The 23,812-nt window shown below is 31.8% G+C and overlaps 2 protein-coding genes across 6 annotated transcripts in view; one reads left to right on the top strand and one right to left on the bottom strand.

Moving 5' to 3' along the window:
* The window catches only part of LOC111000007 (protein MTSS 2), a 122,815-nt gene extending 116,222 nt beyond the window's left edge, over positions 1 to 6,593 (top strand). For all 5 annotated transcript variants that reach the window (XM_045632229.1, XM_045632231.1, XM_045632230.1 and 2 more), the window contains 5 exons: positions 896 to 1,018; positions 1,477 to 1,566; positions 2,501 to 2,611; positions 3,007 to 3,131; positions 3,785 to 6,593. In XM_045632229.1, coding sequence (XP_045488185.1) covers positions 896 to 1,018; positions 1,477 to 1,566; positions 2,501 to 2,611; positions 3,007 to 3,131; positions 3,785 to 3,892 — 557 coding nt within the window. In that variant the 3' untranslated portion in view covers positions 3,893 to 6,593. The remainder of the gene's footprint in view (positions 1 to 895; positions 1,019 to 1,476; positions 1,567 to 2,500; positions 2,612 to 3,006; positions 3,132 to 3,784) is intronic.
* A 1,433-nt stretch (positions 6,594 to 8,026) lies between these two features.
* Positions 8,027 to 23,812, bottom strand: part of LOC111000025 (Down syndrome cell adhesion molecule-like protein Dscam2) — a 54,125-nt gene continuing 38,339 nt past the window's right edge. Inside the window, exons 16-33 of the mRNA XM_045632216.1 lie at positions 23,468 to 23,607; positions 23,236 to 23,385; positions 20,895 to 20,979; positions 20,611 to 20,693; positions 19,822 to 19,947; positions 19,171 to 19,323; positions 18,623 to 18,755; positions 17,973 to 18,133; positions 17,253 to 17,432; positions 16,329 to 16,523; positions 15,539 to 15,763; positions 14,761 to 14,921; positions 11,755 to 11,929; positions 11,152 to 11,269; positions 10,677 to 10,843; positions 10,012 to 10,122; positions 9,463 to 9,555; positions 8,027 to 9,232 (exon numbers count right to left, since the gene is read on the bottom strand). Of these exons, the coding sequence (XP_045488172.1) occupies positions 9,204 to 9,232; positions 9,463 to 9,555; positions 10,012 to 10,122; positions 10,677 to 10,843; positions 11,152 to 11,269; positions 11,755 to 11,929; positions 14,761 to 14,921; positions 15,539 to 15,763; positions 16,329 to 16,523; positions 17,253 to 17,432; positions 17,973 to 18,133; positions 18,623 to 18,755; positions 19,171 to 19,323; positions 19,822 to 19,947; positions 20,611 to 20,693; positions 20,895 to 20,979; positions 23,236 to 23,385; positions 23,468 to 23,607 (2,485 nt within the window). The 3' untranslated portion in view covers positions 8,027 to 9,203. The remainder of the gene's footprint in view (positions 9,233 to 9,462; positions 9,556 to 10,011; positions 10,123 to 10,676; positions 10,844 to 11,151; positions 11,270 to 11,754; positions 11,930 to 14,760; positions 14,922 to 15,538; positions 15,764 to 16,328; positions 16,524 to 17,252; positions 17,433 to 17,972; positions 18,134 to 18,622; positions 18,756 to 19,170; positions 19,324 to 19,821; positions 19,948 to 20,610; positions 20,694 to 20,894; positions 20,980 to 23,235; positions 23,386 to 23,467; positions 23,608 to 23,812) is intronic.

Raw genomic sequence — 23,812 nt, 5'->3', positions numbered from 1 at the left:
TAAGCATTTGAATATTTGTACGTTTATTTACGTATACCGTACGTTAACTAACGTATATTGTTTGTTTGTTTTTATATAACATTGTTGTAGGATTACGAAATAAATATATATCCATAGCGCAAGTTCTCCTGAATCTTCCCATGAAGCTCTCTAATCTTCTTCTCCTGAAGCATACCCCACAAACGCACCCACACTTTGGGGGCGTCCATAAATTACGTGAGGTGTTTTTTTTTAATTTTCTGCACCTCCCTCCCCCCTGGTGAGATGTCGTGAGATTTTATTCAACCCCCTCCCCCATCCCCCAATCTCACGTGAGATTTATCAAAATGTGAGTTTCTTACGTAATAGCGTTGGATTGTTATTGTAAAAAGAAAAAAACAAGTTTGCTTCGTGCTTTTATTTACGACAAGTGATCTTAATCGTATTACGATTACGCTTAAGATTAAATCTTAAGCATGTACAATCTGGATTAAATGGACCAAAATAGTATATATATTTTTTTTTCAATCAGAAAAGAAATTGCGTGATATTTGCCGAGACCCCCCCTCTCTCCAACGTAAGATTAGATGAGATTTGACTCGACCCCCTCCCCCCCTTAAACACCTCACGTAATTTATGGACGCCCCCTTTTACACTATCACAAAAGACAACCAAATTAGATATAACTTAGTTATTGTCTTTTTCCTTTTGTAAATGTTTAAACTTTTTTGTATTGAATATGTATTCCATATTTGGCTATATTTTAAATGTAATATGTTGTTTGTTGTATATGTATTTTTGTTAGCTGTAAATAAATACTTTAAAATATGTGCTTAAATGCAGTGGAATAGGTCCTTTTCATTGTAAATCCTTCTCTATTGTGAATTTAGTACATTTTTGAATGTATTTATTCCAGGCCATATGTACGGCGAAATCAAAGAATCTCAAGCTTCAACTCCGTCTACACCCAGCGTCGGAGAGAACTCCTTCACCAGCTTTGGGCCCAGGGTTCATAACGACTCGCATTACGGTCAGACAGGTACGGGACATATATAAATAATGAGTAATCTTGAATGAGGGTAATTTGATTGGTTCTTTATTAATTTTAATTTATTTTGAAATTATTTTATCTACAACTGATGAGCGATACGCATTAATGTGCATTTTATATATTAGATTTTTATTTAAATTATGTATTTATTTATTACTAACATAAAGATATTGTGTATTTACAATACAATTTCTTAGCCTTCACGGTAATATAAAATTGTTAAATATAAAGTTAAACAAATTTAAAAAGTTTGGACTTTGAGGGGTATATTATTTGATACTGTGTAAAAAAATATTTTTGGCCTCTATCGTATGTTAATTAGCTGCTATAGTAAATAGCCTATACTTAATTTAATATCCTAAATTTCATCATACAAGGTTGCATTGCAAAGTACTCTCAGCATATTTCTTAGCAGAAATTCACAGGAAATCCCGTGTTTGTTGCAGGTTTCAAGTTGAAGCAAGAAACTCGGTTTGGCGGTATATACGCGCAGCCCGGCTCTACTCGCTCACATAGCGCCGACAGACACGCCGCTAGTGAGTGTTTACATAACTTTTGATTTTGTTAATAATTACGTGCGTACAAAGTACACACATCAGAAGTGAAACTTCTTTGTAAATTAATTATTACTATGTAAAAGCCCCAATAGATGATCAAGTACCAGTCACTCCATGTATTTGTATTCACACTGTATATGTGCTAATGATAATATAAAATCTGCGTTTGCACAAGTTTATGCCTTATGCGACAGAATTACGTCGTCGTTAAACTAAACGAATCCATCAATTATTTTATGTATTTCTTCTTGATCTCCCTTTCTCACTCTCTCTCAATAGGTCTCAATCGCTCTCTCCCTTTTCTTCGACTAAAACGCTGCACATGTTCGTGACGTTTTATCCGTAAATTTTTTACCCTTATTACCTAAGGAAGTTTCATTCCAAATATATACTATATAGACTAGTGTTAGTACGGTACGGCGGTTGTTGAAGGAATGTTTAAATAAATGAAACTCTTTGCTTGAATCTGGATGTTAACTGGCTTTAATCGTTTCAAATGTAAGCTTATAACTAATATAAAATTAGGCTTGGAACGCTGGACTAAAAAAAAACTAACTTGACCTATTAAAGGGTTCTTAAATCTAAGTACACAGAATTCAATAAAAATATTAGTTGGAGACGTCTAGTCTACTTTTATTAGTCCCATTATCATTCCAATTTTCTAAGTATAAAATTAAGATTGATAAAGCGATGTTATACCCTTAATGGAATATTATTCCAAATATGTATAGTTAAATGTCTATAATGTGAAAAAAAGTTTCACTTTTACCGTGGTTTCATAAAACCACACAATATTTTTTTACTAATAAATATATATATTACTTAAGAGCAAATATATGTATGTGCAACTTAATGCTATCTAATGTTATGTTACATAACTCGTGGTTCTAACTTTAATCCATTTTTATTCCAGCGAGCGGTTTAATCGCGAGTCTAAGCGCTAAACTGGGTCCGCAGTTGTCCCCTAGGACAGGTCGAAGGACTATTTCCAGCATCACACCGGCGGACGGACATAAACCAAAAAGTTAGTTTAAATATGGATTTTTTTGCAGTTTATGGTATCTATATTTAAATAGGGTACAATGGTCAAGTCAGACAGCTAATAGAAAAAGTGATATCAAATATTTTTATATAGACAGTATTGTCAATTATTGACATAGCTTGTACATATTAAAAACTTATTTACCGGAATGAAGCTAAGTATAAACTACTACATTGTATTACACTTAACAAACTTTGGCGTGCTGAAGACTGCGACTATATTAACACATAGCTTCAATCCGGTAAAAAGTGTATTCTTTAAACGTTATATATACAAGCTGAGATTCTAGTTTTTTTTTTAATTTAACTTAACCTATTTAAATCTTTCCAAAATTAAGATATTTATTGTCAGACACTGTATAACATTTTTTTGTAAAGCGGTGCCGGCAGTCATCCAGCCGGCGTTCCTGGACAAGTTGTCAGCCACTATACAAAACCAACGACGTCAGTTATCCACTACCAGAGCCAGCACTGTCAGGGATCTCATCAATACGCATGCGCAGGTCTGCTTTTATATACTACTACTACTACTACTACTAACTAGCTGACCCGGCAAACATTGTTTTGCCATGTTTTTGTGCCAAAAAATTAAAGTTTATAATTAACAAAAAAAAAACATAAGGGATGATTGTAGAGGAGTGAAAATTTAGGGTTGCATGTATTTTTGTATGGTGTATCGTAAAAAAATAAAAACGTCTAAAAAAAAAATAAAAAAATTTAGGGATGGACCACCCTTAACATTTAGGGGGATGAAAAATAGATGTTGTTCGATTCTCAGACCTACCCAATACGCACAGAAAATTTCATGAGAATCGGTCGAGCCGTTTCGAAGGAGTTCGGTTACTAACCCCGTGACACAAGAATTTTATATATTAGAGATAAAAAAAAAGTTTATTATCAATAGGTTTCTAGACAAAAAACATTAAAATAATATAGTTTTTAGAAATTCGTACATTGTTTTAATCGATTTTTACAAATCAGAAAAAAAAAGATTTAGATAGTTTTTTTTTTTAATTTTTGTTGAGTTGAAATACTTTTGCATATTAAAATTATCGCAAACAGTTTCCTAACTGGAATGCGTTGAATTACCAATGTGAAGATGGTAAAGTTGCATCCGATGGGCAGATGAGAGAGAAGTATTTTTTTTTTTTTGCAGCCGGATCCGCGCGTCTGTCACACGTCCCTGATGGAGCAAATAAAACGCGGTGCAACACTACGGAGGAACAAACTTTGCAACGATCGCTCAGCGCCTAAGATACGTTAATATCGATATATCACAACACTATTTACAGCTTTTATTCTCAGCAAAATGTGTAAAAATATTTGTTTTTATTTTGTAGAACAAAGTTTTTTTCCAACCTTCGTTAATGTAACAATTTGTTATTTATTTCTGGAATTTATTAGACAATATAATCGATTTATTGGATCCGAACATAGAGACCTGTCAATTGTCAATGGTTTGACAGATCCATTTTTACGAACACCGCGAGCGTTCTAATTGTATATTGTATCACATACGCCAAACTTGTATTTATTATGTCTAAATGTGATTTTGATTAGTTGTCCCTTTCTAATTGAATAAAAAAGAAGGAGATAGCATTATGTTAATTAAATTAGGTTTAAATAATATTGGTGTTTTGAACTTTGTAAACTGAAAATAACAGTTTTAACAATTATTTCGTATAACCCAATTTTCGGAAATTAATCTTATTAATTGGTTAAAATTAATGACGAAATATTGAATTCAAATAAAAATAAAATGGATAACCGAGTAATGATTGACAATATAATTAATGAAAAAAATCATAAAAAATAGCACGTTGACAATATGTTATATATTATTAATAACATTTACATTCTTATATATTGAAACGTCTATTTACATATTATCTGTGTCTATATCATCTTTATAGAGAGTCCTTTGATATAAGATTTCCTATCGCATGTTTTTACACAGGCATTCTTAACACAAAAATATCGATAGCTTTTCAATCGTACAGGTTTCAATATATTACTAACGTTTCGTAGATTTTTCATGTAAATAACGGATGAAAAGTCGTCGCAACTACTAGTATGGATACAAAACAGGGCTTAAGTTTTTGACAATAATTGATTTACATCATACATACGAACAGTTTGGATGCCGGACGCATATTGACGTATACCAAGCGTATATGCTGCTCTAATTTCTATTAAAAATTTACTCTTACTATTCGAATACGTTTACTATACGATTTACGTTTTTGTGCTAAGAATGCGGGTATCAAAACAATTGTATAGCTTTTGTAAAAATATTGTCGGTGTTTCGAAATTTTTTTCAAATTACTAAAATGTTTGTACTTACTCAAATTGAATGTCCATAAAATTTTCCAGTTAAATCTGGTCTTAGGCCCGTATTCAAGACTCAATATTCAAGAGTTGTCATATACATTTGACAATACTCAAAACGACTTGGCATACAATGAATTTGAGTATGGGCTTAAGTTTTGATACCAGATTTTTGATATGGGTTTAAAAAAATAATGTACCAGGCGTAAATTTCAACGTTAGACTAATAAAACTGTCCATTAATGTAATCTTTGTACGATGTTATTTCGAATTGATACTAAATTTCGTCTAAATTGTATAATTATTATGAAAATGTGTCAAAATAATTTTATATGTAGAATGTTCATATCAAATTTAATTAGAACACGTGTCCGTACAAAACGCTAAACCCAAATATTTACTTTTGTTGATATATCTGAATTCTCAATAAATATACAAATTAATGGATTTAAACAATTTAAACACAACTTAACAATTAATTTCCATATACCCTCCTTTTCATAAAAAAAACTAAATCACACAAATTTAACGAAAGTATTGTTTTTTCATCACAGAATATGGATAGAAAGGAACAAATTATTTTAATTAGTTCAATACTATTTTTTTTTATAAATGGGAGGGTATGTCGATATATTTGTTGTCTTAACGATATTTTATTTCCAATTTAATTAAAGAAATATTAGATAAAAAATTTATAGAACGCTAATTTATTTATTTTTTTTACGCGAATAGTTTAGTAATAGACAACGTTCCTTTGCAGCTATGGCTTCACTTGTGACTGGGTCAAATTTAAGTTGGATCGGTGTAAATTGTGTGCTTTTAAGTTCATATATAAAACGCAATGTATTTCAAACCTCAATTAGTTTTCTCATTTCTTAGAAATGTCGAAAATTCATTTTGTGCTTTGGGTTTCTTGAGGCAGTTTGCTGTGGACCACCTCTTTGTGGAACCAGCTGCCCACTGAAGTATTTCCATAGCAATTTCACTTCACGCCGGCAACACACTTGCAGGCATTCTTGCAATTTGAGTGTCCATGGGCACTTAACATCAGATGAGCCTTCTGCCCGTTTGCCTCCTATTACATACAAAAAATCAAAACTGAATTCAATTTTTTTACTAATATACTGTTTCTTTCCGTCAAATCGTATTTACGCTATGGTGAAATGACAAAGTAATTTTTGGAAATTGTGCAAGGAGGTGTGATTTTAATAATTAAATAATTGTGGCTTAAAGTACATTGAAGATCATATTTATTACGGGCAGGTTCAGAGACAAGTTCTCTTAAGTCAAAATCTCGAATTTAAATTTTATCTTAGTTCTATTGTCATACTATAAAAGTGGTTCGATACCACCTGAAACTATATTGTTTATCACTAAATATATTTATATAATACTTTCAAATGTCGTACGATAGTGACAGACGAAAGTTTATAATCAAAATTGTCTCTGGATCCGTTTGATTATTTTGTATGAGCCACGCAAGTGAAGTCGTTGCCCAACGCATGTTTATATGTTCCCATGTAAGTGTATTTATAACATATCTTTGTAAATCTACGGTGAATGCTTTGGTAGGTTTAGGACAGGTTAGATTAGATTGATTGCGCATGTAACTGACAGATTGAAATAAATAATGTCCCCAAATGTTTTTTATTTTATTATTCCAATAATTTACACCGTTTGAGCCTTTCTTGATGGATGGCTATCCAACACACGATTTTTTTAATTCCTGTTCGAACAGTTCCTGTTTTTACATGAACAAATATTGCAATAATAGTGACATTACTTTATTGTTAAAAAAATAAAATATTTATTTAAGAACATAAGATCATTATGGTATCACTTATTCCACGTCATTAAATTCTGTTGGCATCCCTTCTCATCGGCAAAGAAGACAGAGGGTGTTGGTCGAGAGAAAAAGCCGGCGTAAAAAACTCTCGGTATTCTTTTAAAAAAACGCAAATCATCAAACAATTCTACAATATTTAAAACAAATATAGCAGATTAATTAGAAGTAGCCGGCCCAGCACTAGTCCCAGGCCCTTTTATAAACGAAATAATCGCTAACTTTATAGTAAGCCTTTTTACACAGCTTTTCATTAATACATTTCTTAAATTTATTAAAAGGCAGAGATAAAAGAGCCTCTGGGATTTTATTAAAGAAGAGTATCCCTTTTCTCAAAAAAGAATTACTAACTTTATATAGTCTAGTACGGGGAAATCAGCCTGCCTTTGTTCCGAGTATTAACGTTGTGCGTATGTTCTACTCTAACTAAACTTTTTACTATTTTTGTATACATACATTATATTTTCATAAATATATTGCGAGGGAAAGGTAAGTATATTAATTTCCTAAATACTTATATTATATTAAACAGTGTTGGCCTAGCTGCTTCTGCGTATGACATTCTTCAATTAGGTCGTAGGTTCGGTACCCGGTTGTGCACCAATAGACTTTATTGTTAGTTATAAGATTTAGGAATATAAGTTGATTTTTTAAATGTTTTTATGTAGGATAGTTGGTGTGGGAAATATTTTGGAATTCTATCGCATTAGTAGTAACTGTTAAGATTGAAAAATTTACTGGAATAAATAAAAAATAAAAAAAACAAATAAATAAATTTGTATGAGCGCAATTAACATTCTCATGAACGTTGAAGGAAGACATCGTGAGGATACCGGCTTGCTTTAGTCCCAAAAAGGCGCAGGAGGCTGATCACCTACTTGCTTATTAGATAAATAAATAATCAAGCAACAGATACAAAACACTGAGGCCTAAACCTAAAAAGGTAGCGACACTGGTAAAGTTCTATTGTAAGCCAGAAAGGTCGGCGGCCTTCGGACCATCCAGTGAATCATTTCAAATTTCAGTCAATAGATAGCACCGTGCGCTAATTTTTTAAAGTTATATTTTAGAAAGTTCATTTTACTAGAACAATTTAATACTATTTATATTTAATAAATATATATAATATTAGTATCAACCAGTGGTACTGCTTGGACCGCAGGATAGCATGTTTTTGTAGATGCTGGAAAGAATCTTGACAGAAATGTATATGAATAAAAAAGTAAATTCAAACAAATATATTTTATTGAAAATAATAATACAATTTATTAAACTTATTAAAAACAATATTCAGTCTTATATTCCAATGATTAACTTATAGAGATTTTAAAATATCCTAAGAAAGTTGAAAACATCAAGTATATCGTATAACAACCGTTTGAAGGAATACAAAAATGACTAGGCGATCCCATATCCTGGATCATAATGTTTTCCTCTAGAAATCAAAGTCGTACTGAGGAATTAATGCAAACATCCTATATAGATAGGATTCAATATTAATTACATTTTCCTTGGAATAATTGTAGTTTAGAGAGAGGGTAGACTAGAGTGAGAGTAGACTAGCAGAGTTTCTTGCCCGTTCTTGTTAGAACAAGGCCTTCTGCTAGTTTTGCGAACGGATGGCATTGTCTTGTTCTTTGGCGAATTTTGTTAACAATCTTGACATTCATAAGCATGCCCTAAGACGCATCTAAACTGAATAAACGTATTTGATTGATTGATATTGATTACATACAAAGAAACTTAAAAGCTATCACTAAAACAGACTTCGGTCTATCAGATTGAGCATCGAAATGTCTGCTATTTGCATTGTTCGTCTCAACCCAATTCAGAAAGGAGATCATATCGTCTTTTAAGTCACCATCATACATTTTCTTTTTCTTATAGAATAGGGGGCAAATGGGCGGGAGGCTCAACCTGATGTTAAGTGATACCGCCGCCCATGGACACTCAATGCCAGAGGGCTCGCGATTGCGTTGCCGGCCTTTTAAGAATTGGTACGCTCTTTTCTTGAAGGACCCTAAGTTGAATTGGTTATAGAAACGGTTAATTATTTTAAATTCTATAATTGGAATCACACTTCATTTCGACTATAGATAACTTTAAACAGTTATAAGCCAGAATTTAAGACACTCTCGTCATCCACGACTTTAAAACACTCGAAACTAAGTAATGTAATAAATTCGAGTATTCGTGTTAAATAAATAGTATATTTTTATTCCCTAAAACAACTATTATACCGTTTCCACGTTGTGTTCAAAACTTTTAATTTCGTACACAATCTGCCAATACCAAATATTACAGTGAATAAATTCAAACAACTCCATAGAAAATTTTAAAAAGGTATGGATTATTATTACGTTTACATAATTTATTTATTCTCTTCTAGATTTCTATTTCCTGGCTATCTATAGTGTGGGGTTCGACATACATCTGAAAAAAAGATATAATGATATTACTCAAATTTGCACGCCATCTTTAGATTGTACCACCATAATAATTTTGTACCATATTTATGTAAATACATTATTATTACTTTAAGTAAACCACTTTCTGCATCGAATAAAACCCATCTATAATATTTATTAACGTGTCACTAATGAAGTACGCATTTCTTCAAATAAAAATATTTTTAATTTATAATAAAAATTAATTTATACTACCTTTTGAGCATTTACTTCTTGGAATACTTTTCAGGGTGTTCTTTGATATTGTGTCGCTATCTTCCGACTCCGAACACATTTGGAAACTTGTCTCTAAAAAAAATTATATTGATTAAAACATCTATAGCCGCACGTAAAACCGATTTCTGGCGTGGCGACGCGTCGCCACGCTATATGATATACAGTCTAAATGCAGTAGTAAATTTCACATTAAAAATATTGAATGAATATAATGTTTATTCAACAAATAGTCATCGTTATCTGGAAAAAAAATCGTAATATTTTATTTTATCATTATTTAGTTTATATCACAATCTGTTCTTTTCTGCATATTACTTTTACAAAATAATGTCGATGTTTCACATCTGCCAGGCGGCCCGTGACAGCTCACATTTTTTATATTTATATTAGTATTCGTGAAAACAGCTATCTTTATAGCAAACACAAACTTTATAAAAGCACGATTCGACGTCCAACTTTGATGATTGCTAGTGTATAAAGTTTTGAGAGATTTGTTAAAAACAAATTGTCGTATAAAAATAATTTTACCAGAATCATATCGATGCTTCCTGTGGGCGCTGGGTATATCTTGATTTTCGACATGACCGAATGTTCGAAATCCCACTGCAAATTGTGCGTACGGACTAATTTCGTAGAGTTCTGAAAATATTTATTTATTTACACTTCGATCCGAATATACAGAAATAGAACAATTAAAAGAATTAAATTAAAAGAGGAGCAATTGCCGGCTAATCGCTTTCGAGTGATCTCTTCCAGGCAACCACTGTGAGAAAAAATATGATTAGGTAAGCGCAAAAATTGCAAATAAAATAATATACGTAAAGCATATAGTTATTCACACAAAACTCATGGAAAAAGCAAAGTAATTAAAGCATATGTGAAAAGGATAATAATGAAAAAAAATGAGCACATGTAACTTTTATTATGTAGATAAGTTTATGTCGAATACGTTGTTGAAATGATTTAAAAATGACTAATTATTATCTGACCCAATATATGGTGGTAATCAATATAAATGTCGTTTAGGAAAATCGTAGATTATTCTGGTTCTATATACTCAATAGTTCGAAAACTTTTTTTCAATCATAACCACTGCATTTTAGTAACATCACACACAATCACAAAAAACTATTTGAATGACTTATCTCTAAACTTTTCCTAAGTAATTTCTTTAAAAAAAAGAGGATTCTCACCATGTTTGCTATTGTTTCTAACTGGTATTGGCGTGCTATATATCCTGTTTTGAGCATTCAATGCATTTTCCTTTGCAGCTAAGTTGCTATGTGACGTGTTCGTTATGCCATTCTCAGATTTATTATCTATGGTTATCGAGTCTCTGTACTCTATGAAAGTGTTGTTTCTGAAAAATATAAAAGTTTACCTTTCACACTTCATGTCAACTTGGTCACTAGAAAACTTAGTATATATATAACATTTATTGAAAATAATTCGATTTGTTTAAACCTTAGTAGTGAAATTAGTTCTGTGATTCAGATTTTTTTATTGAATCCTAGGCTTCATAAGTGTGCCTTATAGGGTGTACATAACATTTAAAATAAAGCAATTAACAATTAACAGCTAATCATTACAAATAAACTTCAGAGCACTTAAAACTTGGTTATTTCTTTAAGTAATTTATAAATGATTATTATGGCTGTTCTGGCTTACCTTTGCCTCATAAACAGTATGTAGATGCAACAAATTAGGCAGACCACAAGTAAGATAGAACTTAATATTATTACGAGCATGTTAAGATCAAAAACATCGGAAAGCGGGCCGACTTCAGCTGAAACAAAGATTTTTTTAAATAAATAAAATTATTTTGCTGATTGCAATGAGCCGTAATTAATTAATTATTAAAAGTTTAGATTTAATTAAAAATAATATTATCCCAAAATATCTTTTTAACGTTCTCTAGTTGTATAGGAAAACCAGAAAGTAAAGAGTCTGTCCATGTGTTTATTTTTATTGACAACAAATCTTCTGTGATGTTTATTTCAGTATCTATGCTATGAAAAAGAGTGGTGGAGAGTTTATTGCCAGTTCTTCTCTTCCGTTCTACGCCCTTGATTTGAGAACTGGCAAAAAAAAATAGACTGTTACCTACATGAGTAAATGATTTATTTTGATATATTATATGTTCGATTCCTGGCGATATTTTTAATCGTTTCGATTTGAAGATATAGAATGCTGTTCACTATTACATGCCCCAATGGGAGACCTACATTTTTTAAGCTTAATATCGATAATTGCTTAATGTTTATTACTTACTTCCATCAACATTTTTTGTAGCGAAATTATAAATACTGGTAACACTGCCAGCTTCATTAGTGGCAGTGACGCGGACCTGGTACCACGTTGCGGGAGATAGATCTGGTATCGCAAATGAACTTGATCGGTAGCTCGCTTGGTACATGGGCAGATTCCAGCTAGTATCTGAATATGACTGAGGATAGCAGAAATAATAACTTTTAACAAATATTTAACTTGTGCTTGATGCTTTATGCTTCCTAGGGGCCGTTCATAAAATACGTCACACTGAAATCACCTTTTTTTGACCCCCATTGTCACGCTGTGTCACACTTTTTGTGACCCCCCCTAGAAATATTTCGTCACAAAAACTAAGACCCCCCTGAGTATGATAAATTCTATTCCCATACTGAGTATGATAAATTCTAGAGAAATAGTATTTTCATTTGTTACTGATTCGAGAGCGCAGGGTACGTGGAAACGTTACTCTCTCAAGTATTGGAAAAACAAAGAAACCCGTTGTGAGCGCTCATGACATGTAATAAACGGCGAACGTCACGCTGCCCTATACCCCCCCCCCCCCTTTTTTCCGATAAAAATATATTTAATACATAAATCAAAACATCAATTTCATAGTACAAAACGAATATTACAATTCACATAAGTGATCTCTAAAGAGAGTAAGCAAAAAAAACAGTTTTTTATTTACATATTACTTCACATTAATCCTTTTTAAGTAAATTAGGTTAGACTTGAATTACTTATTAGCTTTTAGTTAGGTTAGCACGTAATGTTCCATGATGCCACAATGAACACACATGTATAAAATTAAAAAAAAACACAGAAAATACACTTTAATCTATTACTCCAATAGCATTTAAAATTGCAGCATTGACTTATAGACCAGTGTCGATAATTTTTGAAACCAAAAAAAATTACAGTAGGATGAAACCCATTAGAAATGCAGGGGAATATGATCAAAATGAAAGGAAAAATAAATTACGGTCGATCCGAGTTCGGGAAGTGGGAGGGGGGTGACTTTTAAGGGGGAAAAATTGTTTATCTTGATTTCTGGCGAAACTACCAGTCCTATGGAAAAAAGTTAAATGGCAAAGTTGTAGGTCATAAAAAGATCTACAACTTTGGTATTTACAATTTTTTCACATAACCTCAAAATTTAGGTGAAAAATTCAAAAAACCAAGTTTTTAGTTTTTTATTTATATCTTTTTTAAAAAGTTTTTTTTTTCTACGAAATTTGGTGAAAACTTACCTTATTATGTCCCAAATATACTGTAATTTATTTGATTAAAAATATTTATTTTTTCGCCTCATTTTAACTTAATATCAAAAAAGCACCCTAATTTTCAATCGAAAATTCTGACGTCAAAATTTCGGCTTTTTTCAAAAAGTTTGGGGGCTTTTTGTTCGTTGAAATATCTACTTTCTGATGGTGTAAAAAAAAATATACATTACTATTGGAAATATTATTAGAAAATGCAAAAAATTTAAAAAACCTCAAATTCGCAAATTTTCTTTTAATTATGTACAATTTTGAGGTATTTATTAAAATTTACACTTTAATTACTCAAAAAACGTAAGATTTCATGCTTCATTGATAAACGAAAAAATTGCAAATTAAAATATACTTCTATAATTAACAAACAAATAAGTTAATAAAGTTAATATTTAATAAGACATCTACAATATTTGAAAAAGTTGTAGAATCTTCTGTAAATAATATTTGTAGATGCCTATTTATTGCTGTTTTAAGATAATTTATATACCTGAGTGACCTTCGGTGAATTTTGAATTTTTCTTTGAATAAAGTAAATTTCTCACAAATCACTTAGAGTAACTCAGCCTGCAGGTGTATTTTTAAAAACGATGTTGTACACTACTCTGTATCTCGAATACTGGCTAACGGTTTTTACAGCTGCTACGAAATAGCAGGTATGTAGTAAGGCCCAGACCCTCCTAGGTCCAGCCCCACTTCTCAATGAAATAACTTACACTGGGCTAAAATTCACCGAAGGTCACTCAGGTATATAAATTATCTTAAAACAGCAATAAATAGGCATCTACAAATATTATTTACAGAAGATTCTACAACTTTTTCAAAATATTGTATATGTCTTATTAAATATTAACTTTATTAACTTATTTGTTTGTTAATTATAGAAGTATATTTTAATTTGCAATTTTTTCGTTTATCAATGAAGCATGAAATCTTACGTTTTCTGAGTAATTAAAGTGTAAATTTTAATAAATACCTCAAAATTGTACATAATTAAAAGAAAATTTGCGAATTTGAGGTTTTTTCAATTTTTTGCATTTTCTAATAATATTTCCTATAGTAATGTATATTTTTTTTTACACCATCAGAAAGTAGATATTTCAACGAACAAAAAGCCCCCAAACTTTTTGAAAAAAGCTGAAATTTTGACGTCAGAATTTTCGATTGAAAATTAGGGTGCTTTTTTGATATTAAGTTAAAATGAGGCGAAAAAATAAATATTTTTAATCAAATAAATTACAGTATATTTGGGACATAATAAGGTAAGTTTTCACCAAATTTCGTAGAAAAAAAAAACTTTTTAAAAAAGATATAAATAAAAAACTAAAAACTTGGTTTTTTGAATTTTTCACCTAAATTTTGAGGTTATGTGAAAAAATTGTAAATACCAAAGTTGTAGATCTTTTTATGACCTACAACTTTGCCATTTAACTTTTTTCCATAGGACTGGTAGTTTCGCCAGAAATCAAGATAAACAATTTTTCCCCCTTAAAAGTCACCCCCCTCCCACTTCCCGAACTCGGATCGACCGTAATTTATTTTTCCTTTCATTTTGATCATATTCCCCTGCATTTCTAATGGGTTTCATCCTACTGTAATTTTTTTTCGTTTTTTACTATTTTTGAAGGCTTCGGCACTGGTCTATTATGTCAAACCGTGATTATTCCTCGTATCGTCAAATAAAAAAAAAAGAAAAAAAAAATTATAAAAAAAATAATATTAGAACATTTACCAATGTATTCTTAGCTTTAGTCCAGACCCGAGATCCCATCGGACGATATTCCACGTCCCATGTCCTCATGTCACACCCACCACCTTCCCAGCCAGCCAATTGGATGTACATATGCGAACTGTTGCTCCATAACCATTCGTTTGATGATGGTGGAATCGGAACTGGAAATGTCCAGAAAGGGTTTCTTAAACACCAATAAAACCAATTTTACATTTACTGTCAGTTTTCAAATCAAGGTCGTACAACGGAAGAGAAGAACTGGCAATAAACTCCGTCACTCTTTTTATTATTTTACACAATGTTTGTAAGTCTGCAACCATTACACCATGTTCCACATGACATCTTATGTAATAAATAATAATAATAGAAATTAAAAACAAAGATTTGTCTCAGATTGTCAAAGATTAAGGTTCTATATATTAATATAAATTTATTTTGCTTTTTATATAACTTCTGCACTTCTTTCGCCCATCATTTTTTATTATTTCTATTCTTACTAGGGTTGCCTGGAAGAGATCGCTTGTTAGCGATAAGGCCGCCTGTTGCATCCCTTGTAATTTATATATATTGTGTTATTTGTATTTCTTTAGCAACGAAGTGTAAATAAATAAAATAAATAAAATAAAATAAATCCTCTATCAGCAAGCGACATGGGGAAATAGGAGCACAACATACTCTCACAAAAAAATTGTTATTAATACTCAAATGTTCACTGTATTTATATTAATTTTTGTATTCAAAGAATATACATTTATTTTTTAATTGTAATGATAATTACCTCCACCCAATGTACTAGTCTCCATATAAGCCGGTTGTGAGGTTCCTACTTTGCTGGAGGCAGTTATTCGTATGGAGTACTTAGTTCCACATTTCAGGCTGGTCAGAAGGTACTTTTGTGTGGACTTGTCCCTTTTGGGCAACTTGTCTGGTAGATCTGGCAACTCATCGGGGGACCAGGAATCTTGCCACGGTCCATTTGCTTCTTTCCATGTTAAGCTGTATGCTGTTGAAGACATTATTAATAATAACAATTTTACCAATTATTATTACATACTTTGTGAGTTTTCTGGTGATAATAATGTATGTATACAGTTATATTAGAGAAATAATATAATAATTCATTAAAGCTAATTTATTTTAAATAGGTAATAATGTTAGTGCAAGTAGTAACTACATACATACTGATAATTCAAAGGGAAAGCAAATGACTGAAGTATTTCCGAACCAATTCGACTTAGGGTCCTTCAAGAAAAGAGCGTACCAATTCTTAAAAGATCGGCAACGCACTCGCGAGCCCTCTGGCATTGAGAGTGTCCATGGGCGGCGGTATCTTAACAACAAGTTAGCTTCCTGTTCTATAAGAGAAAAGTAAATTTGTAAATACTAGTATACCTTCATATCAATCAAAACAATAATTATTGTTCGCCAATAAACTCTGGCATGGAGAGTGTCCATGGGCGGCGGTATCACTTAACATCAGGTGAGCCTCTTGCCCGTTTGCCCCCGGTTCTATAAAAAAAAAATCTTAAGTGTAGTTAGTAAAGGGTGGAATATTAATAAGTACTTACAAATTTTTTGTCCCAAAGTCCTATTTATTAAGGTCGGCTGTTCCCATTCAATTAATATGCTGTCTTTAAATGGCGTAGCCCGAATTACTGGTGGTTCGGGTAAGGGTAAAACAATTACTGTGTACTCCACGGAATCAGAACCATAAAGATTTTTTGCCAAACAGGTGTAGTTTCCACCCAACGATTGGTCTATATCTGAAAATAATATATTAAAATAAGATAATAAACATATTGATGGTAAAATAACGTGTTTTATCTGTTTTCCTTAAGTAATAAGTAAGTATAATAAACGGTATACGGTCAATCGTCATCGAAGTGGTTTAATAGTTAATTTTATTTTTACTCTAAATTAACCACTCGAGTACAATAATATAATATATGTAAATGTGCTTACGTATAGCTATCTATACTCTCGGGGCATAGCTGCGATGATAGGAAATCGCCACGCTTTAAAACTAAGAAAGCCTGAGTGAGCAAAATGTTCAGGCATGGCCCATAGTAACATAGTTTAACTCATTGGGTCTAAAACATTTTGCATATTTTAATTTCACAGTAAATCAGATGAAGAATTGAGTAAATATTAAATATTTTTTTATTTATTTATTAACACTTCATTGCATTACATAAAATGTAAAAAAAAATATATTAAACATAATTTAATGAAAAGCAACTGAAGCTAGAAAAACAACCACTGTGAGTAAAGGAAAAAACCACTGTGAGTAAATTACATAAGGTAGGCAAGAAGTGCAAAAATACATATTACAAATACAATAAGAAGGAAAACACATACTTAACAGAAACAAAAAGAAATAAAAATAAACTAAACTGATATAGGATACATAAAAAAATCCAATTCAAGAATTATGTTTTAATTGGTTAAGCTACCTGTAGTTAGCACCAATAGCTTAAGAATGTTATACTCACTATTAATAAGTAGACTGTCGTCATGATTCCGAGTGAAGCGGGGATGGTGTGTGATGATGTTGTGGTTGTGATACCACACCGTGCGAGCAGGAGGAGATCCAACACACTCACACCGAAGGAGCAGAGAAGAACCAGCTCCTACGGATATTGTTCCGCCCAGGGATGATACACCAGCTACCACTAAAGACATAAAATAATTGTAATTCAAGTTAATAATGCGATTGATTGACATCAATAAAATATATTAAAAATAACAGTGTGCGAACTATAAATATTAAAATTAATCAAAAAGATTTTATTTTATAAATACGTTATTAATAAATACTATCACCTACGAAATTGATTGAAATACCAAAATAATATTTATTTATTCACACTGTTTAATTGTACTGTTACAAAACACATGTTCTAAATTTAAAAATACTAGAATATACAACTTGAACATAGTTATCGATTTGCCACCCAGACCTAACTTTACGATGTCGAATTTAGGTGTTGGTGTGCGCGCGCATCGTAAAAATTCACTCTCATCATTTTTCTCCATCGCGCCAAAAGAAATATAACTTCAAAAATATAAGAATAAATACTAACATTAATAGAAAGTAATAAAGCGTATACATTAAAATGTTCACGGACTGGTGCAATTAAATTTTAATAGTGATAAAATATTTTCTTCAAATGTTTTAATAATTAAAATTAATTTTTTTCGTATACAGTTACCTCTCTGTGTTGGGGTTTGACTCAGCCGTTTACTTGCTCTTCCTTCCCCAACACGGGTAGATGCACAAACCCAAACCTCATATGTACGGGAAACACTCAACTCCTTCACTTCCGCTGTGGTTTTACTTGGTTCAATTCGCTGAGTTAATGTCATTCCACCACTAAAAATTGTATTAAATTTAACTATCGACTAGTTTACTTATCTGAGAATTTTTAAAGCCTAGTTGTTAGATTATTGATATATTAATCTAACAACTAGGCTTTTATCTATTAGATATAGTATTTTAGTGTCTAATAATGAAAAAAACATTACATTTCATGTTTACAAACAGTTGATTTAAGCACAGACTTTTTTGTTAGTAAAATATTTTGTAAAAAAAATATTAGAAAAAGAAATCTCAATGATAAAAAAAGTGAATATACTTAGTAAACTCTACAATTAACACTAACCTTATTTATAATAGCAAAATGAAACAAAAGTACTATTTCCTATATTTCTGTATATTATGTTACCGATGTGATCAAGGGAGATAGATTTTGGTAAAAAAAGTACAATAACAATGATTTATTCGTCTTGAATATGGGCGTGAACTTTTTGTAAAACTTCAAAAAAACCTTATTCATTGATTTTAGCAGCTTTAAAAACCAACCTTAGTCCAACAGGTTTAGCATACACAGTGTAATATAGTAATTCCCCATTAGGTCGGTCTGGTGATTTCCAACTAACAAGAAGTGAGGTTGGTGATAACACTAGTGCTTTAACATCTGCTGGTGGACCAGGTACTGCAAGTATCAAAAATTAAAAACTATTTTTTCTAATGACTTTAGGTTTCATATATTCGTCATTACAATATAATATATTCTTGGGGAAATTTCATACACTTCAAAAAAATAAAATAATTATAAGTTTATAATAATACATAGCTTCAATACGCCAAAAAAGTGTTTTCTTTAAAATATATGCTTCTATGAAGTAATAATAAAATCTAGATAACAACATTTTTCATAAATTCTTTTAATATATTTTCATAAATTATTGTTCTTGTATGTGTGGTCATGAAGGGAAACAATTATTCTAAATAAGATCCCATAGTTCTGTTAATATAACTATGTCAGTTACAATCACTAACACACATATTATTCCCAATGAACTATTCAACTTCAACAAAAATTCAAAAACTAATTAAAGTATACTAACCATCTTCTAAAGTAGCACATATTATTGGATAAGAGAAGGGCCCCACACCATAGCTGGAGAATCCAGCGACTTTAATTGTGTAGTTTGTGTACTTCATCAAATTTTGAAGATACATTTCTGTGTGGAGTGATGTTGCGTTTTGCCAGGTACTCTCTGAAAAGAGAGGGAATGACTTATTAGCATTAAAAAGTGCATGATTTAACGCTTATTATTTATTTTATTTATTAATAAAAGCACTCCTGCCTTAACAGGTGTGAGGTGACCCTAAATTGACAACAGTGACAAATAATTGATTAACAATTATTTGTCACTCTTGTCAATTTAGGACCTTTTCAAACTTACAGACGATACAAAAAAAACAAACATGAAATTAATTAGGAAAAACAAAATTACATAATAAAAAATACAATAAATTAACTAACTACTACAGGCACTAACAAGTAATAGAACTTTTGCCAGTACACTCAATGGACAATGAAAATGACATGTAAAAATAAATTTCATTAATACACCGAATCATGCCTTTTTCAGAAGGTTAGTCCTAGCTGTGGGCACAAGAAGAAATGGCGGACGATGTCCCTTATAGAAGTCACTATATGCTAGAAAGTAATGTCTCCAAGATATTAAGCTGTTCTGTAATGAGAAAATTACCTTCAGTAGCATATAAAATGGTGTAACCCAGCAATTCAGGTGTTTTGAGCAGCGGTTGCCATCCAATTCTGACTGAAGTAGGCGAAACCGCGGTACATTCCACAGATGTCGGGGCATTTTCTGGTGCTGTAAATTCAGTTTAAAGACTTGCATGAAATCTATAGTTTACTGGACCCGACAGACCTATGTCCTGTATGATATTTCAAGCAATTATTAATCGTAGTATGAAATTACTACTGATTTGGGAATCAAAAACCATCTAGGGCTCAACCCAAACACATACAAAATCATTCAAATCGCTTAATCGCATTCAAATCATTCAAGCAGTTTAAGAGGTGTTAATGACATACATACGTATAATATAATTATATATATATATATATATGTGTGTGTGTGTGTGTGTTTGTAAACTATCTATATATCCTATCTTTTAAGGTAGATCAAACTGTACACAGTGTGCAAATTTGATTGAAATCGGTTAAGTAGATGAGTCCATAGGGGACAGACAACGTGACGCCTAATTTATATGTATATACATGCATCAACATATTAACGTTTTTTAATAAATCTTTACAAATTAACTGACTCCTACTGACTGGTTTAAATATGTTTGTTATCAGCGCCTATGGCAAGGTTCGTTTGAAGAAATAATGTTGATTAGCTTGGTTAGTAAACCTGTTAAAAATTTACATATTTAGCGTCCAAAAATATATTTAATATACGTTTAAACTACAGGAAATGATATACGGAATGATGCTATTTTTATTGTATTAGTTAAAAGAGAGTTACCTCCAGCTTTAGTCTCCTGAAATACTGGTGTGGAATAGGGACCAATGCCAGCGCTGTTAGAAGCTGCTATGGAAACAGCATACCTAAAATGTATTCTCTCATTACAAATTATTTGGTACAATTTTGTTTCAAGATTGTTTGCATCACTTAGTTTTTTAACAATAAGTAGTGTTACAACCTTTTTAGGTGTGAGTCTCAGATTTATGACATATAGAAACCAAAATTCTATTATCAATTAAAAAAACTAACTTTTACTATATTTATTAGCAAGTTAAAGTTCTAACCGAGTATTCTTCAGAAGCCCTCTAACAGTAGTATCCAATTTCCCTGCCTGATGAGAAACTTTGAGCGTCTTTGTTTCTCCTTCATCTGAAATCATTTAGTTTTTTAGCTTTTAACACCACGATAGTCGAAATCGATGTTCGAACGCTCGCCGTGGTAAAATATTGTTTATAATAGAAAAAACACAAGGGTAAAAATCTCTAGTTAATATATGATAGAAATTCAAATAGTATATGTAAACAATAATTAAACATAGCAGATAATATCAGGGCTGGTATTATCTGCTATGTTTAATTATTGTTTACAGGTAATTTTTTTTCATTCAAGTTTTCAATCAATAATTTATTGTAAACCAAGTAGATTATTTTAGCATTTAACAAACATAAAATACATCAAATAGTAGGGGAGCCCAAGAGGGGATTTCGGGATTTACTCAAGCGCGGCAGATTAATATACAGGGGGATACCTTGTACCCGGTTAAGTACCTCCACCAAATATGAGGCCCATATATAAGGCCGCCCGTGAAGGATACAGGATCAGATTAGTAAAAAAAAATTGATCATCAGACATTCTCGAGCGCGTCAGATTAAGGTAGTGTGAGTTAATCACATCCTAAAAAGTGTATATTCCACTAATCTGACAATTTGAGAGTAACGTAAAGAGAGGGGAGGGCAGCAAAGTTGTAAAAAAAAAACGTCATCTTGACATTCTCGAGCGTAGCTAATTTTTTTTTTATTTTGAATGAAATAATTCAAGTATATTGAAAAATATATAATCTGACGATTTCCGCAAGCCGAAATAACAAAATTTCGTCGATAAAGTTCGTGCGATAAACGCGTGCAGCTGCGTGATGCCTACATTTCCTTCTCCGCGTTTCCCTCAAAATTAGATTTCATGTGAATTTGAACCGATTCGGACCGATAGATTTTGAGAAATTTTGAAAAATCTAAAAAAATAACAATTTGTTTTTTTGAAAGTGTTTTTTTGCAATAACTTTTAAACGGCTTTATCCATCAACTTCAAAAAACTAATCCACCTTTAAGCTTAAAAAACGACGTCGATCGCCACCAAACTGGTCAAAATCGGTTGATTCGTTCGAGAGATATCGTGAACGAAAGAAAACCGAAAAAAGTGTTTCTATCACATAACTTCGACATTTCTTGTCGGATTATCGTTTTTGATGAAATTACATAATTAGAGCTTAAAAAATGCGTCGATCGCTGTCAACCGCGGGAAAATTGCTTGATCCATTCAAAAGTTATTGGGGTTTGAAAATTTCAAAAATAGTGTTCTATGAAACTTCTATCAGACTTTCGAGCTGGGACAACTCAAACGCATAGAAATATTATTTCTTTGAACTCAGCAAGCTCATAAGTACAATTTTAAGCGCCCAGGAATGGAATTGCAGGGATGGCCTTTAGGGTGAACCGTTTTTTTAATATTTTTTTTGTCAGATCAGGCAAATCCCTCTAGATAATCGTCAGATTATGAGACAGTACGTTTAGAATATAAATCTGAACCATATATATCTTAATCTGACGCGCTCGAGTATTTCAAAATGGCGAATTTTTTTTGCACATTATAATAATGGCTGCGAGTTTGCGTCAGATCGAAATCGTCAGATTATTGAATGAGAGCTTTTGTTTTGGTGCACTTAACACCCCCTTTGAAAACCTGACGCGCTCGATTAAATTTTTTTTTTTTCATTTTTAACCCTTACGTACAACCACCCCCATCAGGCAAATGGTCAGATTAACATACGTACATTATTAAAAATACGTAGGACATTGATGCTATCAATATCTGACGCGCTCGAGTATGTCCATGCAACAGTTTTTTTTTACATATTTAAACATCTATAGCCGCTTTCCCCACCGATGAAAAGGTATATATCATATAACATTTTTTTCTTCTTATCATCTAAGCTTTGCAACCCAATAGGTCTCCACGACGCTCGAGTAAATCCCCATTTAGCATCGTGGGCTCCCCTACCAAAAAGTAAAGTTGTTTATTAGTCTTTAGTAGTATAACTTTCCAATATCGCCAAGTTTTGAGTCACACAAATTGTTTGAACTGGAGCAAATAAATCCCAAGGATTAATCATTTAAATAATAGTCAAATTTATAAAAAAAGCTTTATTTTTTTTTAATTTTATTAATTTATTCAGTGATATTTTTTAATAATTATTCTGAAGAGTTTGTTGTAAAAACTAATACAATTTCCATATAAGCCTAGTTGGTCGAACGCTTAGATTTGTTCGAATGTACCTACTGTGATTTGTTTGTTTCGAGTGTTATACTTGAGGAAGTTACCATTTGTAAAACCTCTAAATGATATGCTTACCTGCCCCAATATTTTGTGGCACAGCCTTGATATGATAGCCTGTGATGAGCCCATTAAGTGTCTTTACATCTGGTTGTGACCATTTAAGATAAAGCTCGCCTGGTTCGTCAGTTTGAGAGACGCGAAGCTGCTGCGGTGCTGACGATGGAGCTAATCAAGGATTACATTATAACAGTATCTAAATAGAGCAATATAACTTTGCTTAATATTATCAAATTCTTGTGAGGAATACCTTCTTCTTCTGTGGTGAAATGGACTGGGTCAGTAAAATGGCTGAGTGCTACTTGATTGACAGTCGCCACTCGAACGGAATAGGAGCTTGATGGACGTAAGTTCTGGAGTTTGTATACTTGGCGGATGTCGTCCTCCTTGCTGAAAATGTTATTTTATTCTTTGACTGTGTAATGTTAATTGTATTTAAGTATTCACATTGAAGCCTCAATACCTTAGTAGAGCAAAACTTCGCAATATTAACAAATTCAGTTATCTGATTTCTTTAATAATTTTAAATCAAAATAAATATTACTAAAACAGTTGGATTTTATTACTCTTCAGTCAGTCCACGCGTCCGTTCTAA

The sequence above is a fragment of the Pieris rapae genome, chromosome 18, assembly GCF_905147795.1.
Source record: "Pieris rapae chromosome 18, ilPieRapa1.1, whole genome shotgun sequence".
NCBI lineage: Eukaryota > Metazoa > Arthropoda > Insecta > Lepidoptera > Pieridae > Pieris > Pieris rapae.
Note: the sequence above shows the minus strand (reverse complement) of the source record. Positions and strands in the feature narration are given on the sequence as shown.